Genomic DNA, 15,264 nt, shown 5'->3' with positions numbered 1-15,264 from the left:
AGTTTTCCGACTTGATTGCCCACAAACTTCCTGTATCAAAAGGTCCCGTCCAACTTCCTCTGTACTACTGTGCTACGTTGTAAACAATGGCAATGAATAATACAGGAAATGAATAAAAATGTACATTAAAAGTGTTCTATCTCGGAAACCATTCGGAGTGGGACATATGTCCACATGAAGTTTTCTGTTCTGAATCATTAATACTATCACCTGCAAAACACGTAGCTTTCCTCCTGACTCACCCTATATATATATGACTATTTTTCGAAATGGGAGCATTTTTCCAAACTACTAATTGCTATGTAATACTCCAATCTATACTATGTTCTCAAATTAATGAAGTAAGCAGTACCATAGGAAATCCACCATCAACCATCCTAAAGCGGTATGTAGTATGATTACCCTTGCGTAGGCCTATTAAAATTTTTTTAGGTTAAAAGACTCCTTAAACATCGTATGTGAGGTGTGATTTATATGACGGTAGTGGTGGGCAGGAAATCGCCTATCTGTTAGAAATCACAGTGATTGAGAAGTCACAGATATCACAGTAACAGCTTTACAAAATCTAACTGCGATTTCAGTCACAGTTAGCAGTCACAAGTAGCATTTCACAATAAACGCCGTGAGCCATCTGTTGGCCGAATTCCATATTGCTTTCTGTGATTTCAGTGACAAATCGCAACTAAGAGTCGCAAGTAGCAACTAAAAAGCGCAGTTAGCAGTGCCATCTGTTGGCCAAAGTTTGTACTACGCTCATCTTTGCGACACGCTATCGAGTCTAACTGCGATTTCTGTGACAAGTCGCAACTAAGAGTCGCAAGTAACAACTAAAAAGTGCAGGTAGCAGTGCCATCTGTTGAGCAAAGCTCATACTATGCTATTCGCTACCGAGTCAAACTGCGATTTCCGTGACAAATCGCAACTAGGAGTCACAAGAAACTACTAAAAAGCGCATTTAACATTCTTTTCCTAGTGCCATCTGTTGAACGACGTACTACTTCGTTATAAGAGCCTTGTGCCTCACGAGATCGGTGTGCTGTGTGTGCGTACGAAGGACTTATTACATTAGTGGTACAAGTCCATTTTTGTTCATTTAGAGATACGGAGTCGTAAAGTTAAATGAGCGCTGAAAAATCTACAGTTGAGACACCAGAAATATTCAAGCTTATGGCTTTTTGCTAGAAATGAACCTTTATTAATGTTTGTTTGGATCATTAATTTCAGAAGCATTATAGACAGAAAAGTGGAGGTAATGGACTTGTACCACTATTGAAATAAGCCCTTCACATTATATGACGACATGCACATTCAGCATCACTTATGATTGGTCAAACACAGCTGTGACTCTGAATGTATTATATTAATAAGAAGCAACATTGCCTTTTTCTCCTGAAAATATCAAGGAACGTAACAAATGTGATTCTGCTTCCAATATGACAATTTTGGTTAATACTCCACATGTCTACAGGACTTTGCAATGTTAACACAGAAGAACTCAGACATCTTTATAAGTGTAGTGAAATGAAAACAGCATTATTGAGTCATATGAATGCCTCACTTTTATTCAGGCACAGTTCAAGACTCGGGATGTTTTACCCCTGGTGTTCTACATGGCAACTTCACACACACAAACTTTTTGCCGACACTACAACCACCTACATAAGTAAGCTATTCCTGTGTTACTTTCAAGTACTGCACTTAAGCTATTCCTGATTTAACTGGAAGATCTGTACTTCCCACTTTCATATCAACAGCCTCAAAATGCATATTCTATACCTCGGGCTATGTTACAGGTCAGTGTCACACCAAGATTGTGGAGGAGGGGGGGGGGGGGGGGCGGCATGTCACCCTTCAACTAGTGTTTACCAGTAAATATGTGGCGGAAAATTACGGGTATAGGACGGCTTAAACATGTGGAAAATGAGATTTTCATTATTCAATCATTGTATTTAACATTTATTATTCCTTTAAAATCGCATAACAACTTCAATAAAACACAGTTTAATCACTCATCTGCACACTTATTTCACAATTATGTCACTTTTAAACTACAAATCCTCTAAGAGCTGTCTTGAATCTTCACGAGTCTTTCTCAATAGCCTTGATGTGGATAGATACGTACAGCAGCCACTAATCAAGAGTCAGAACTGTGTCTGCAAAATCACAAGGATTATTAAAAAAAATTTTGCTGTCACTAATTACAAGCAATATAATTGGCAGAGTAGATTGCTAATATTTGTTGCAATGAAAGCCACTCAATGGGGTATATTTTACATTTGCAAGAACGATCTCACTAAAGTAATTAAGTGCATCGAAACACTTACAAACTAAGCTCTCGTCCGACGAAAACGGTCTAAAGACGCAGTGGCAATTTCTCCAGATCTGTTGACAATGATATTTTGAGTTATCAATTTACTGAGTGACTGAAATGTAGTTGGGGTACCTGTGAACATAACAATATGTTAGAATTCATTTTCTAAACACGAACTATTACGCTACTGTATGGCTACTTACATATTAATTACACTATTAATATTTTCACAGTTGTTTCTTTAATACATAATTAAAGCCAACGGAAGAACAAACGTAAAACTTACTTACCAATGACAGATTTGTTGAGATGTAATTTTCTTTGTGGGCAGATGTAACTTTTTCATACGGTGGTAAGTCGCAGAAGTCACAGAAATCGCAGGAGTAGCAGAAGTCACAAAAATCGCAGACGTAGCAGAAATCGCGGAAGTAGCAGAAATAGCAGTGGCGGAGGGATACCCTACCTACGTTCCTTAACTGAGACTCTTAACTGCGACAAATCACAGTTAAGAACAGCAGATTCTGAAAAGTAGCATTCACAGAAATCACTGATATCGGAAAATCGCAGTTTAGCCTATCACTACATGATGGCGTAAGGAAACATAAATAGTGCACATTAGCGCTGCGTGGCTGGTTCTGGAAGCACTGTCAACATTTGAATGGAAAATATTGTCAAAACGTGAATACTTGGTTTCGCACGTTCATTATGTATTGACAATACTGCAAATATTTTGGGGTGCATCAATATGCTCCTTAATATTTCCAGTATTGACAATACGTCAATACACGCCCTCAGGCGGTCAATGTATTGTAAGTTTGACAGTATTATTAAGCATGTGTGGGTCCCTCCACGCTATATTCTTCGCGATACATGACTCCAGAGAGCTTCCTTCCATAGGTTTTCATTGTGTGTAATTATGCTGTGAATAACCATATGTAACCGAAAAAATATGTTTATAGGTAACACATTCCCGCTCAGAGCTAAATAATCATAATATTAATAATAATTATTATTGATAATAAATTATGTCATTGCTACACGAAAGCAAGGTAGACTTTGACCAGAGTTTCTAACTTCTCAATAACCGCGCGAATTTGCGATAATGTAAATGAAATTGCAGTTTAACTTGATTGTTCTCGTGATTAAATGTTTTGATGTTGCTATCTCATTCTGGGGTAAGATCCACTTAATTTCATTAAAACACATTCTGTTCGATAGTATTTGTATAAAATTAGTGTATGTGTATGTAAGAAATGTGTCAGCTTTACTTTGTTATGTTATTGTTTATATACATTGTCTTGTCTTAGGAAACACATTGTATAACGAAGCTGCACTGTTTTTAAATATTCCGTAAGTATCTCCGTATTTGGCACGTCGAGAAACGAAGTTAAACAATATTTGGTTTTTGTTAGTCTTACGAAGAACGATTTCGCTAGTTCTTGAAACATTTAAATGGAGAGAAAAGCGAATTAGTTTGAAAGTTTGGATTCCAAATCACTGAAAGAAATTTAATCCACAACTTTTGTAAGTGTAACGTGATAAGTTAAGCGGTGGTTTTGTTTATGTCGTCATCTAATGGGCATGCATCCGCACCAAAATTATTCTGTCATGGGCGTACGCTCGAAAGATGATGTAATATTCTATCCGCCGGCAGACCTTATCCCTAGAATCCTGGGGTACATAGATTCTTGGTAACCAGCTGCCTCATGCTGAGTGTGACGTACACCACATTAAATTGGTACAAGATAAAGTCTGTCAACCTTATGAAGTGTATGACATCTTTAGGAAGACCTTAGACTTTAAACACTGATGACAAGGCACACATTTCACTTGTGTTGGCTGAATATGTTCAAGGATAACTGGTAGATATGTGTTTATACTGTATACTCAGCAAACTGTATCCAGCCACTCATCTTTGCTACATCAAACTTATGTGCTCATCACATTTTGCTTCATTTCTCAATGTTATATGCAGGTATTTAGTGTAATAGATGAGGCCAGTGAAGCTACATAATGTTAATACTGTGGTGAAAATTACCCCGAAAGTTTCTCCAACAAATCCGCATGAACTGAATTTTGTCCTTTTTTGAAGAAAGTACCCATTCATGACACCAATCAAAAATTCGTTGCAAGTTACTCTGTATCCCTCTATGTTCAGTCTGTAACAACACTTTCTTGAACAATATCAAATCTTTGGTGTGAGGCTGAGTGCTGGCGAATTATGCTGGGGTCTAACAGTACACGAGGCAATAAACAAGGAATAGGCTGTTTATGTATTCAACAAGAGATCTTATCACTATTATAGGCCTATAGAACAGGGTGGCAATTCTTTTCGAAAACCTGGAAGTCTCAGGGAATTACATTTTACCTGGTAAAATTAGGGGATTTCATGAAATCTTAGAGAAGTCTGTTATTAATGTAAAATGGAAATTTAGTGTCCCTGAGTTGCCTAAATTACAAATTTTAAAAGTAGCGTACATAATATTTCAGAGTATGTGAATTGTATGAATATTGTACCATATAAATTAACTGTTGCTTATATACATATAGCCTAACTGAGATGAAAGAGAAGTCATTATTTCGGTGTTATCTGCCCCCCTCCCCGCCCTTAATCCTCCCACTAATTTGTCAGGAGCTTCTTATGATACCATCTCCCTCCCTCCCAATAGTATCTGGAATTCTCAGGGAGCTTTATTTATTTTTTTCTTTCTTTTTACAAGTTTGATTAGCTACCCTGTAGGACTTGTCATAATACTGTGGCTGTGGCTTTGCTGAAGACATTTGAGTGAATTTATTTAGGTAAACTGCAGAAAATCTAAATCATGATGGCTGGACAGAATAAACTTGACCCTCCTGAATATTTATTTAGTGTTAAAAAATATACTGCCTCATTCAGTTGATTCCTTCTGTACAATGTTCTTTTGGTCAGTCACAATTTGCTCCAAATGTAATGAAAACGTAGTTTTCCACTGCACCATTAGACTGGGTATGGATGGCATGTGGTGATCGAGGCCCTTGAATGTGCACGTTTCCATGTGCTGCCTTCAGTCCGTATGGAAACCTGAGTCAGCATCGCCCATGATGAGTGAGAAGCTTACAACAGTGATAAGTCAGTACATTGACGCAATGTAGATAATGGCACATTTGCTTGTAAAAGGGAAATGTGGGTAGTTGCACTATGTTATAAAATGGTCAAAAGATATTGTAACAAAGTCCTTGAATAGCAATAAATTAAAGATTGAATGATGACTGTATGAACAGTTGCTTTGCTTTGCCTTTAAATCTAAATGTCAGAAGTTTGTCATGAGTGAGTGCAAATTGAGATAGCATTGAATGCCCACTAATGTTTACAAGAACACCGTGAATTATACAGCATGTTTTGGGAAACATTGAATTGAATGCAATGAAATGTTTCTCTCTTGATGATATCAGTATTGCGTTATTAGTAGTTACTTATAAAAATTGCAGTCAGTGACTGTCATGGGTGGGACAAGAAGCTGTAAAATGTGAGAATTGTGTGGAGGCGGATCTCTGTGTTAAGTTAAAGTTAATTTTGTTATACCAGTTTATAATTGAATCAATAGTAAACATATTTATATCTCATTTTCTATTTAAGTAAACAAGTAGGAAAGTTTTCTTACTTATAAATTTCAGTACAGTATTACTTTAAAAATGTGAGTACCCAATTATTTTTTTTTAAAAGGCCATCAGCTTGAAAAACGAGATGTCTGAACTTTCTGAAAATGTGAAATATAAGATGTTCCTTAAATGTTTGCTGTATGGGTTTGAGAAAATGGTAAGCATGTTTCAACTCAGTTTAAGATACATACTTCTTATCAGCTTCGAACACTTGGCTGAGACCTCTGCAGATCTCATACATGTAATGTGTATTTCTATGCAGTTGTGCTATATCTGTATTTTTCTCAATTTCCTTCTTGCAGTATAAAACTCTAGCAAAATAGGCGTTTGTGACATCATCTTTCCCATGGCTAGTTCTGAACCTGTAACTTTTCGGGGATTAGGTCAATGTTCATCATGATATGGTTCATCATTACTAATAACAGAAGCTCTTAAATTGAGCTGTGCAATCATCAGAAAAAATTCTAACTGAGGTCAAGTTTGGAACCTTGTATTTAAGTTTCACGTTCAAACAAACACAAATTGAATACTTTTCATGACATAGTTAATCACTCACAACTGTAGAGCTCTTTGCAACCAAGCACAAACAATGAGGACTGTAATCTGTGTATGGCTCATATGGGCACTTTGTATCTCAGCTATTATCTCATGAGGCACCAAATATTTAATAAGCTTCCACAAATTATACAAGATTTACCAGAGCAAGCATTCAAGCAAATGCTGCATGACTAATTGGCCACCCTTTCTATGATATAAAACAATTTTTCAGCTGTAATACTGTACTGCAGTGGTAATAATTATCCTGTTGTCTCTTTTAATTATCAGTTAAATTGTACTGTATTTGTGGCTTTATATGTTGGTGCCCTAATGGCTAAATGACTTTAAAATTATTATTGTTACATTATTATTGTTATCTTGTGTCCAAATAACATAGTTTTTTGCAATATCACTTCATCATCACTAACTGATTCTTTAACCCCTTGAATGTTGCGTATTGCAGTGTCTTAACAAAACATGCTCTTCGAAAGTCTTCAGTTGAGACTGAAGCTCAGCGACAGCTCCATCAGTACTCCCGTTAACAATGATTTGGTTAAGGTACCACTCCTGCTTGGTCCATTGTGCTATGGGAAGTATTTCACATAGGCCTATATCAAACTTCCCATCAATTAGTATGTGCAAATTTATGATGCACATGGTAGTTTCACTTATCATGCATGTTTCTCTTTCAGAGTCAAAGCAAACAAGACTCAAGATCAGTATGAGTACTGAGGAAACTACCTTTTTTTCCGAATGAGGTAGTTCAAGTTATTTATTTATTTGTCGATGAGACATTGTTGTACATAGAATATACATAAGATGTCGGACATCATTTAACACAATACTGTTTCTATCATTTTAACGTCTGATACATTAAAATTACACCAGTTAATATAGGTACATTATTTGTATTTAATTAGTGGTTACAAGGATTTCAGTGGATAAAATGGTATATTATTATTCAGACTAGCACATTATTATTTATCAAACTACTCTTTCAGACTGTAGAAGCAGTGATCAGTTAGATAGGGCTTTACTGCAGCTTTGAACCCTGCTGTGTTGTTTATTGATTGCATGTTACTTGGTAGTTTCTTGAATATATTTTTTTCCAAGGTGCAGAACTCTGTTTTGGCAGAGCTTAGTTTTTGTATGATACATGTGGAGATCCATTATTTGCCTTGTGTTGTGAGTGTGTATATCTTCATTTTTGAGGTAGAGTGTGGGGTTTTCAGTTGCATACTGCTGCTGTACGAATACTATGGTTTCATGTATATGAAGGCATGGAAGTGGGAGAATTTACACTTTCCAGAACAGTGGCTTGCAAGATTTTCTGTGTTTGATTCTTTTTTGGATTCTAAATAGCTTGAGGGTCTTTGAAAAAGCTCCCCAGAAAATGACTCCATACTTCAGCATTGATCAGACACTTGCATAGTACACACTTTTTAAGCAGTCAGTGCTACATCAACTTTCAAGGATCCTCATCATATAGCAGGATGTCTTCAGTTTTTGCTGAGATTGTCAATGTGTTCCCCACCTGACATTGTCCTGAATCCGCAGCATGAGAAAGTTTTTCAGGTCAACTCTATTTATGGATTTGTTTGACGACTGAATGTTTATAGTTTGTGGAAACTTTTCCTTGACATTATGGAAGTTGATTGGTACAGTTTTTCCTTCATTTATGGTTAACTTGTGTCATCAGCAGACTGGTAAGCATTTTGACACACTGTTTGATAGACCTGAGTCGAAACAAGGCCCCCGGAGTAGACAACATTCCATTGGAACTACTGATGGCCTTGGGAGAGCCAGTCCTGACAAAACTCTACCATCTGGTGAGCAAGATGTATGAGACAGGCGAAATACCCTCAGACTTCAAGAAGAATATAATAATTCCAATCCCAAAGAAAGCAGGTGTTGACAGATGTGAAAATTACCGAACAATCAGTTTAATAAGTCACAGCTGCAAAATACTAACGCGAATTCTTTACAGACGAATGGAAAAACTAGTAGAAGCCGACCTCGGGGAAGATCAGTTTGGATTCCATAGAAATGTTGGAACACGTGAGGCAGTACTGACCCTACGACTTATCTTAGAAGCTAGATTAAGGAAGGGCAAACCTACGTTTCTAGCATTTGTAGACTTAGAGAAAGCTTTTGACAATGTTGACTGGAATACTCTCTTTCAAATTCTGAAGGTGGCAGGGGTAAAATACAGGGAGTGAAAGGCTATTTACAATTTGTACAGAAACCAGATGGCAGTTATAAGAGTCGAGGGACATGAAAGGGAAGCAGTGGTTGGGAAGGGAGTGAGACAGGGTTGTAGCCTCTCCCCGATGTTATTCAATCTGTATATTGAGCAAGCAGTAAAGGAAACAGAAGAAAAATTCGGAGTAGGTATTAAAGTCCTTGGAGAAGAAATAAAAACTTTGAGGTTCGCCGATGGCATCGTAATTCTGTCAGAGGCAGCAAAGGACTTTGAAGAGCAGTTGAACGGAATGGATAGTGTCTTGAAAGGAGGATATAAGATGACCATCAACAAAAGCAAAATGAGGATAATGGAATGTAGTCGGATTAAGTCGGATGATGCTGAGGGAATTAGATTAAGAATTGAGATACTTACAGTAGTAAAGGAGTTTTGCTATTTGTGGAGCAAAATAGCTGATGATGGTCGAAGCAGAGAGGATATAAAATGTAGGCTGGCAATGGCAAGGAAAGCATTTCTGAAGAAGAGAAGGTTTAACATCGGGTATAGATTTAAGTGTCAGGAAGACATTTCTGAAAGTATTTGTATGGAGTGTAGCCATGTATGGAAGTGAAACATGGACGTTAAATAGTTTGGACAAGAAGAGAATAGAAGCTTATGAAATGTGGTGCTACAGAAGAATGCTGAAGATTAGATGGGTAGATCACTTAACTAATGAGGAAGTATTGAATCGGACTGGGGAGAAGAGAAGTTTGTGGTACAACTTGACCAGAAGAAGGGATCAGTTGGTAGGACATGTTCTGAGGCATCAAGGGATTACCAATTTCGTATTGGAGGGCAGCGTGTAGGTTAAAAATCGTAGAGGGAGACCAAGAGATGACTACACTAAGCAGATTCAGAAGGATGAAGGGTGCTGTAGGTACTGGGAGATTAAGAAGCTTGCACAGGATAGAGTAGCATGGAGAGCTGCATCAAACCAGTCTCAGGACTGAAGACCACAGCAACAACATGTTTGATGTTGGTCATTTACATATAGGAGGAACAGCACTGTTCCCACTAATGATCCATGAGGAACACCATATTTCATGTTTTGGTCATCTGAGTAATGGTTTGTGATTTTGTTGCAGTCAGTGTGTTGTGTTTCCATGGTTTATTTTTATCAGCAGAAGTATGACCTGATCCAGTCGTTAAGTGTGCCTCTGATGCCTAGTTGATTTAATTTCTGTGGGAGTGCTTCATGATCTATAATATCAAATGCTTTTGACAAGTATAGGCATACACCAGTGTTATATTCGCCTCTGTCCACTTTCTGGTAAATTTCGCTTAGGAATTCATTGATTGTGCGGTTCTTCGTAAATCTATTTTGTGCTGTGGATAGGATTTCATATTTTCCCATAAAGGCTGTAAGTCTTTTGTGGAAGAATTTCTCTAGAATTTATGAGAAGCCAGACAATGGGGCAATTGGCATACGTAGTTGCCAACTTCTTCTGTGTTTCCTTTTTTGTAGATTGGATTCAGTTTTGCAAATTTTAGATAAGAAGGGGAAGTCCCTGATGCCAGTGAACTGTTGCATAAATATGTTAGTGGTTTTACAATGTGTTCACTACGTTTTTTAATTATTTATCAGGTATACTATCTACTCCTGAGGACTGTCTTGTTTTTAAGGTTTTATGATGGTCAGGCTTTCTTCTTCATTCATTGGGTACAGATAGAATGAGGCAGCAAAGCAGTTGTTCTTAAGTGGTGATGCTGTGTATTTTGGTTACTTGGAGTAATCTTACTGATTAGTTGCCCACTATAAGTTTGTAAAATAGCTGTTGAAGGTATTCCTTTGCTCTTATTTTCTCTCCATTTTGACATAGCATGATATTGGCATTTCTGGTAATGACATTACATGTCTGTTGTTTCACAACTTTCCACATGGCTATGATCTTGTTTCCAGCAGACTGAATGTCTAGATCATTTACCTTCATTTTTGCTTCCTTGATAACTAAAAGTATTGTCTTGTATTTTCTGTAATATACATGAAATTCATTGCCTTCCTGCTGTGTCTTTTTATAATATCATATAGTTTTTTTTTTCTTCTTTTTCTTGCTTGAACTCTTTATTCCAGTTGTTAGCCAAGATTTGTTTGTATTATTAGACCTCAGTCTATGTTTCTACAAATCTTTTGAACTTTTCACATGTACTTCCGTGCTCATATACTGTATTCCATGTTTCCTTATATAACAGTTGTCTGAATGTGTCTGTATTCTGTTCACCTTGGATTCATTCTTATTGGATTACTTCTGTTGGCATTATGGGTTTAGGTATCATGGTCACTGAATCCTGTTATTATGGTTCCAACCTGTAAGTCGTTTTTTTCTGCATTTGTGAATATTTGGTCAGTTGTGGCCCATGTCGTTTTGATAACCTAGTGGGAGAGTTTATAGTGGCCTGCAAAATATATGTTGAAAGAATGGTTATGAGATTTTGTTTTTCGTTTCTGTTTTTCTGGAAATTTGTTGAAGGCACTTCATACTATTAGTTTTTTCTTGTTAACTTGCTGAATGCACTGCCTCGTTTATGTAGGGAAATATGTAAGTCCCCATCAGAGCTTCTATGTAGGCAAATTATTATTGTTTTTAACGATGTTATTTCTGTAGCTAAAATTTCAAAGTGTTTCTCTTTTCCCAGTATCTCTAAGGATTTTAAGCAATGATGCTTGGTGTTACTTCTAACAAAAATTAATGTCCCACCATGGGAGGAGGTGTCCTACAAAATTATGAGGCTAGTGTTAATCCTGGTAATTTTGTGACTGCTAACATATCACAACTCAACCAGTGTTCACTCAAACATATAAATGAAGCTTCCTTGAGATCATCTGACAAGAGTATTTTGAATTCGTTGATTTTATCTGGAAAAGGCTGAGCATTCTGATGAAAGAGCATGAATTTTGTACTTTTGCCAAGTTAGTATGATATTTGCGCAAACATACATTGTGAAGAGCTTCAGAGTTTAGAAGGGCATTTTTAGGGTGCAATTTGAAATTTTTTTTTTTTTTTTTTTTTTTTTTTTTTTTTAAAGAAGCTTCGTTGCTGTCATGTTTATGTAATGTTTCTGCAGGCTAAGTCTTTCGAAGTTGCTGGTTCACAATAGATTTGACACCCTTAATGCCAGATGTTTGCCTGTTGTTTTCATAACTTGTGAAAAAGTTATGTATTTTGAGCATATTATCTATAAAGGCAGTTCCCAACCTTTCTGAAACTATTACTATGAGTGCAATCAGATATGAGCTAGTATGCCCCTTTCCCTTCAGCTGTAATCATCTACATTAGCACCTAATTAAACTTTAGAGTAACAAAGAATTTTCTTTGATCACTTTTATTTTTAAAATGGAGAAAAATAAATGATATGTAGTTTTTGTAGGTCTTTTATTAAATCACGAACTTTTGAGTCAAATTGGCACAGGTATTTTTTTTTTTATCAACCTTGTTTTATAGAACTATGAAGCAGTTCTTAGTGCATTGTGAGTGCCGCCTCTAACTCAACATCAGAAAAGAAAGCTGACTATTCACATTGTTAATAGAGGCTTGTTACAAAAAATGCTTCCTTAGCACCACTTCTACTTAGCACTTGCTTCTTTCATACCCTACACCTACAGTTAAAATCCACTGAATTAAAATGTGTGCAGTATTACTTTCTATTTGGAAATAACTTGTTTGCTACTGCTTACTTCTAAAATGCCAAAAATTGGAAGATTTCAGGATGTTATTTGAAGACCCTTCAGTAGTGTAATAGCTAAAGATACTATTGTGTTCTGGTGTGAATTTGTTTGTTTGTTTATGGTTGCAAAGTGAATAAGAATTATCTCGTCTGCTGTGGGAACTACCTACAGTTTGGAGAAGACATTTTCATGAGATATTAAAGCATGTGTGATATGTGTCTCAATTTTACTTTCGTAGGTGCATGGTGCAAAGTATGAGTGTAGAGGATGTGCTGTGTGAGTATGATGTTCATACACTCATTTCAAAAGCTGTAATCTCTACCACATTGTGTTGTATGTTAATGCTGGTACTTGGGGGAAAAAGTATTATTTAGTCAGTATTACAGTCTTATGAAATAGTGACAACAGCAATGATCTTTTAAAAATATTCAAGTTTGTGACCAAAACATAATTGAACCTGATCTTAACCCCCCGCCCCCCATAAAGTGTAATTTTACCCCTCAGGGGGTAACTACCTCATGTTGGGGTAATATATAAGTTTACAAGATGAAGTTTTTTGCCCACTAAGAAAATCTTCTTTGCTAGCTTTCTTGTGATTTCTGAGTTTTTAGGGGCTGGAAGGAGAAGCAGATGTGCCAGGCGACTCAGGACATTCATACGATCCTAACTGATCTCAGACCCATTATCAATGAGTATACATTTTAATTCAAGCCTGTACTTCTCTTTTCTTTCAGATTTCCTTCTATGATGTTCAATTAAAGAGCTTTCACAGGAGAATGCCTCTATATTTTCCCTTCTTCTTCTTCTCTGTTCTTTCTTTTTCTCTGGGTGTTGTACTTGCCAGCATCTTTCTTCATCTTTCCACAAAATTTTCTCATATGCCCTGCTGATGTTTTCATCATTTTCTGAATAAATAATAAATATGTATTAGCGGAACTGTTACGGCACTTGGTATACCAATCAACGTAATTTAAAAATGACAGAAAATGTTAAAAAGTTTAGATAATAGTAACAATCCAAAAAACTGTCACAATTAGAACACAAGTACTTAATTAACATTCAGGCTTGGACATTTTCAAATTGAATTGTGCATTATGAGTCAAGGGATGATTTGATTATTTATTTTTCATTTCTGACCAAAAATAACCAGAATAGCTGAGTCAGAGAGTAGACTTTATCAATTCTGTTTTTCCAAATGAGGAGCAGAATGTGCATAATTATTTTTTATTTATTTATTTTTTTTAATTATCTAAACTGGGGTGACAGAAGTCATGAGGTACTGATATGCACACAATCAGATGGCTGTAGTATCATCTACACAAGGTGTAAAAGGGTTGTGTATTTGTGCAGCTGTCAATTTTACTCGGGTGATTCATAAGGAAAGGTTTCCCATGTGACCGGTATTAACAGACACTGAACAGGGAGCTAGATTCAGGGGACATTCCATTTCAAAAATCATTGACGTCCACAATGTCGAGAGTGTGCTGAGAATAGCAGATTTCAAGCATATTCTCTCCCCATGACCATTGCAGTGGCTGGTGACCGTAACTTAATGACAGCAGCTGTGTTTATGTAGAGTTGTCAGTGCTAACAGGCAAGCAACACCGTGTGAAATAACGACAGAGTCCAAATGGGACATATGACGAATGTATCCGTCAGGACAGTGCGATGAAATTTGTCATTAACAGTCTGTGGCAGCAGACGACCTATGTGAGTGCCTTTGCTAATGCGTGACATTACCTGCAGTGCCTATCCTGGACCTATGACCATGTTGGTTGGACCTTTCATGACAGGAAAACTGTGGTGTGGGCAGCTGAGTCGGAGTCCCAGTTTCAGTTGGTAAGAGTTGATGGTAGGATTAGTGTGTGTGGTGAAAACTCAATGAAGCCGTATACCCAAGTTGTCAACAGGTTCGTTTGAGCAGTTGCCAGAAAACAGTCCGTACTGTGCATGGGCAGCTACAGTGATGTAGGCAGCCCGTGCTTGGTGTTTGCTCTGCTCATACGCTTTTAGTGGCCCTTTTGTCAGACTTCAGGTGGCCATATGCAGTCCTGCGGCATGTTGTTGAGAGGACATAGGGAGTTGTATCCAAAGCAATTGTTTTATCATATCCTATCCAGATAATAAATCAAGTAAGGAAGCCGTTTTTGGCACAATATTCATTTCAAAACTAGACTCTACAGCTCGAAGTACCCTAACTTTTTGCTATGTGATGACTCTAACATAGATTTATTTTTATTTTTATTCGTACTCTGCAGTATTGTTCTGTAGCGTTTCCAATCAGATTTACATCTACATAGCACTTCAAATAGCTTATATGGAGGAACACAAATTTCTTGCAAAAATAAAAGCAGCATTCATGGAGGTGTATACTATCTATGCAACTAATTGAAAGCAGTTTGTTTATTGCCATACACATTTCACTTCTTTTATTTGGGAAGCATCATCAGTGGCCTGTGGTACATGTTTACTTTTATATATACAATAAATGAATTATGTGGTAGATATAACATGCTGCCATGTTACATTTTGTTGTCACCTGAAGTGGGCGATGTGTGTTTGTTATTTAGACAACATTATAGAGTTCTCAGAGACATTTGATGAACACATAATAAGACTGAGGGCCGTTCTTAAGTGTCTCCAACAAGATGGATTGAAACTTAATCCAAGAAAGAGTCTGTTTGGAGCAAAAGAAATCAAACTACTTGTGTCAAATGAAGGTGTGCGGCCAGATCCAGAAAAGGTGATATCTATAACGGAGCTTCCTATTCCTAAAAGTATTAGAGATGTGAGAAGCTTCCTTGGATTATGTTCTTATTACCGTCATTTTATCAAATACTTTTGTATCAAAGCCAGTCGACTTCAAGATTT

The 15,264-nt window shown here is 36.9% G+C and overlaps 1 protein-coding gene and 1 long non-coding RNA gene across 6 annotated transcripts in view; one reads left to right on the top strand and one right to left on the bottom strand.

Annotated features, from left to right (window-relative positions):
* Nucleotides 1-1,982: 1,982 nt before the first annotated feature.
* LOC126365843 (uncharacterized) lies at nucleotides 1,983-2,835 on the bottom strand. The gene is made up of 3 exons (XR_007566266.1): nucleotides 2,602-2,835; nucleotides 2,325-2,443; nucleotides 1,983-2,153 (listed from the first exon to the last, which is right to left on the bottom strand). It is a non-coding gene; the product is annotated as an uncharacterized LOC126365843 (long non-coding RNA).
* Nucleotides 2,836-2,891: 56 nt separating this feature from the next.
* The window catches only part of LOC126365842 (protein nessun dorma-like), a 201,666-nt gene continuing 189,293 nt past the window's right edge, over nucleotides 2,892-15,264 (top strand). Inside the window, exons 1-2 of one of the 5 annotated variants that reach the window (XM_050008481.1) lie at nucleotides 3,467-3,486; nucleotides 3,619-3,661. Coding sequence is in view for 1 of the 5 variants with exons in the window: in XM_050008480.1 (XP_049864437.1) it covers nucleotides 3,466-3,486 (21 nt within the window). In the remaining 4 variants the exon portion in view is untranslated. Of the gene's footprint in view, nucleotides 3,271-3,375; nucleotides 3,487-3,618; nucleotides 3,662-7,178; nucleotides 7,246-15,264 lie in introns of those variants that run through there. The other 4 variants (XM_050008478.1, XM_050008477.1, XM_050008480.1 and 1 more) reach the window with 4 other exon arrangements.

Source organism: Schistocerca gregaria, chromosome 4 (assembly GCF_023897955.1).
Source record: "Schistocerca gregaria isolate iqSchGreg1 chromosome 4, iqSchGreg1.2, whole genome shotgun sequence".
Classification (NCBI taxonomy): Eukaryota; Metazoa; Arthropoda; class Insecta; order Orthoptera; family Acrididae; genus Schistocerca; species Schistocerca gregaria.
Note: the sequence above shows the minus strand (reverse complement) of the source record. Positions and strands in the feature narration are given on the sequence as shown.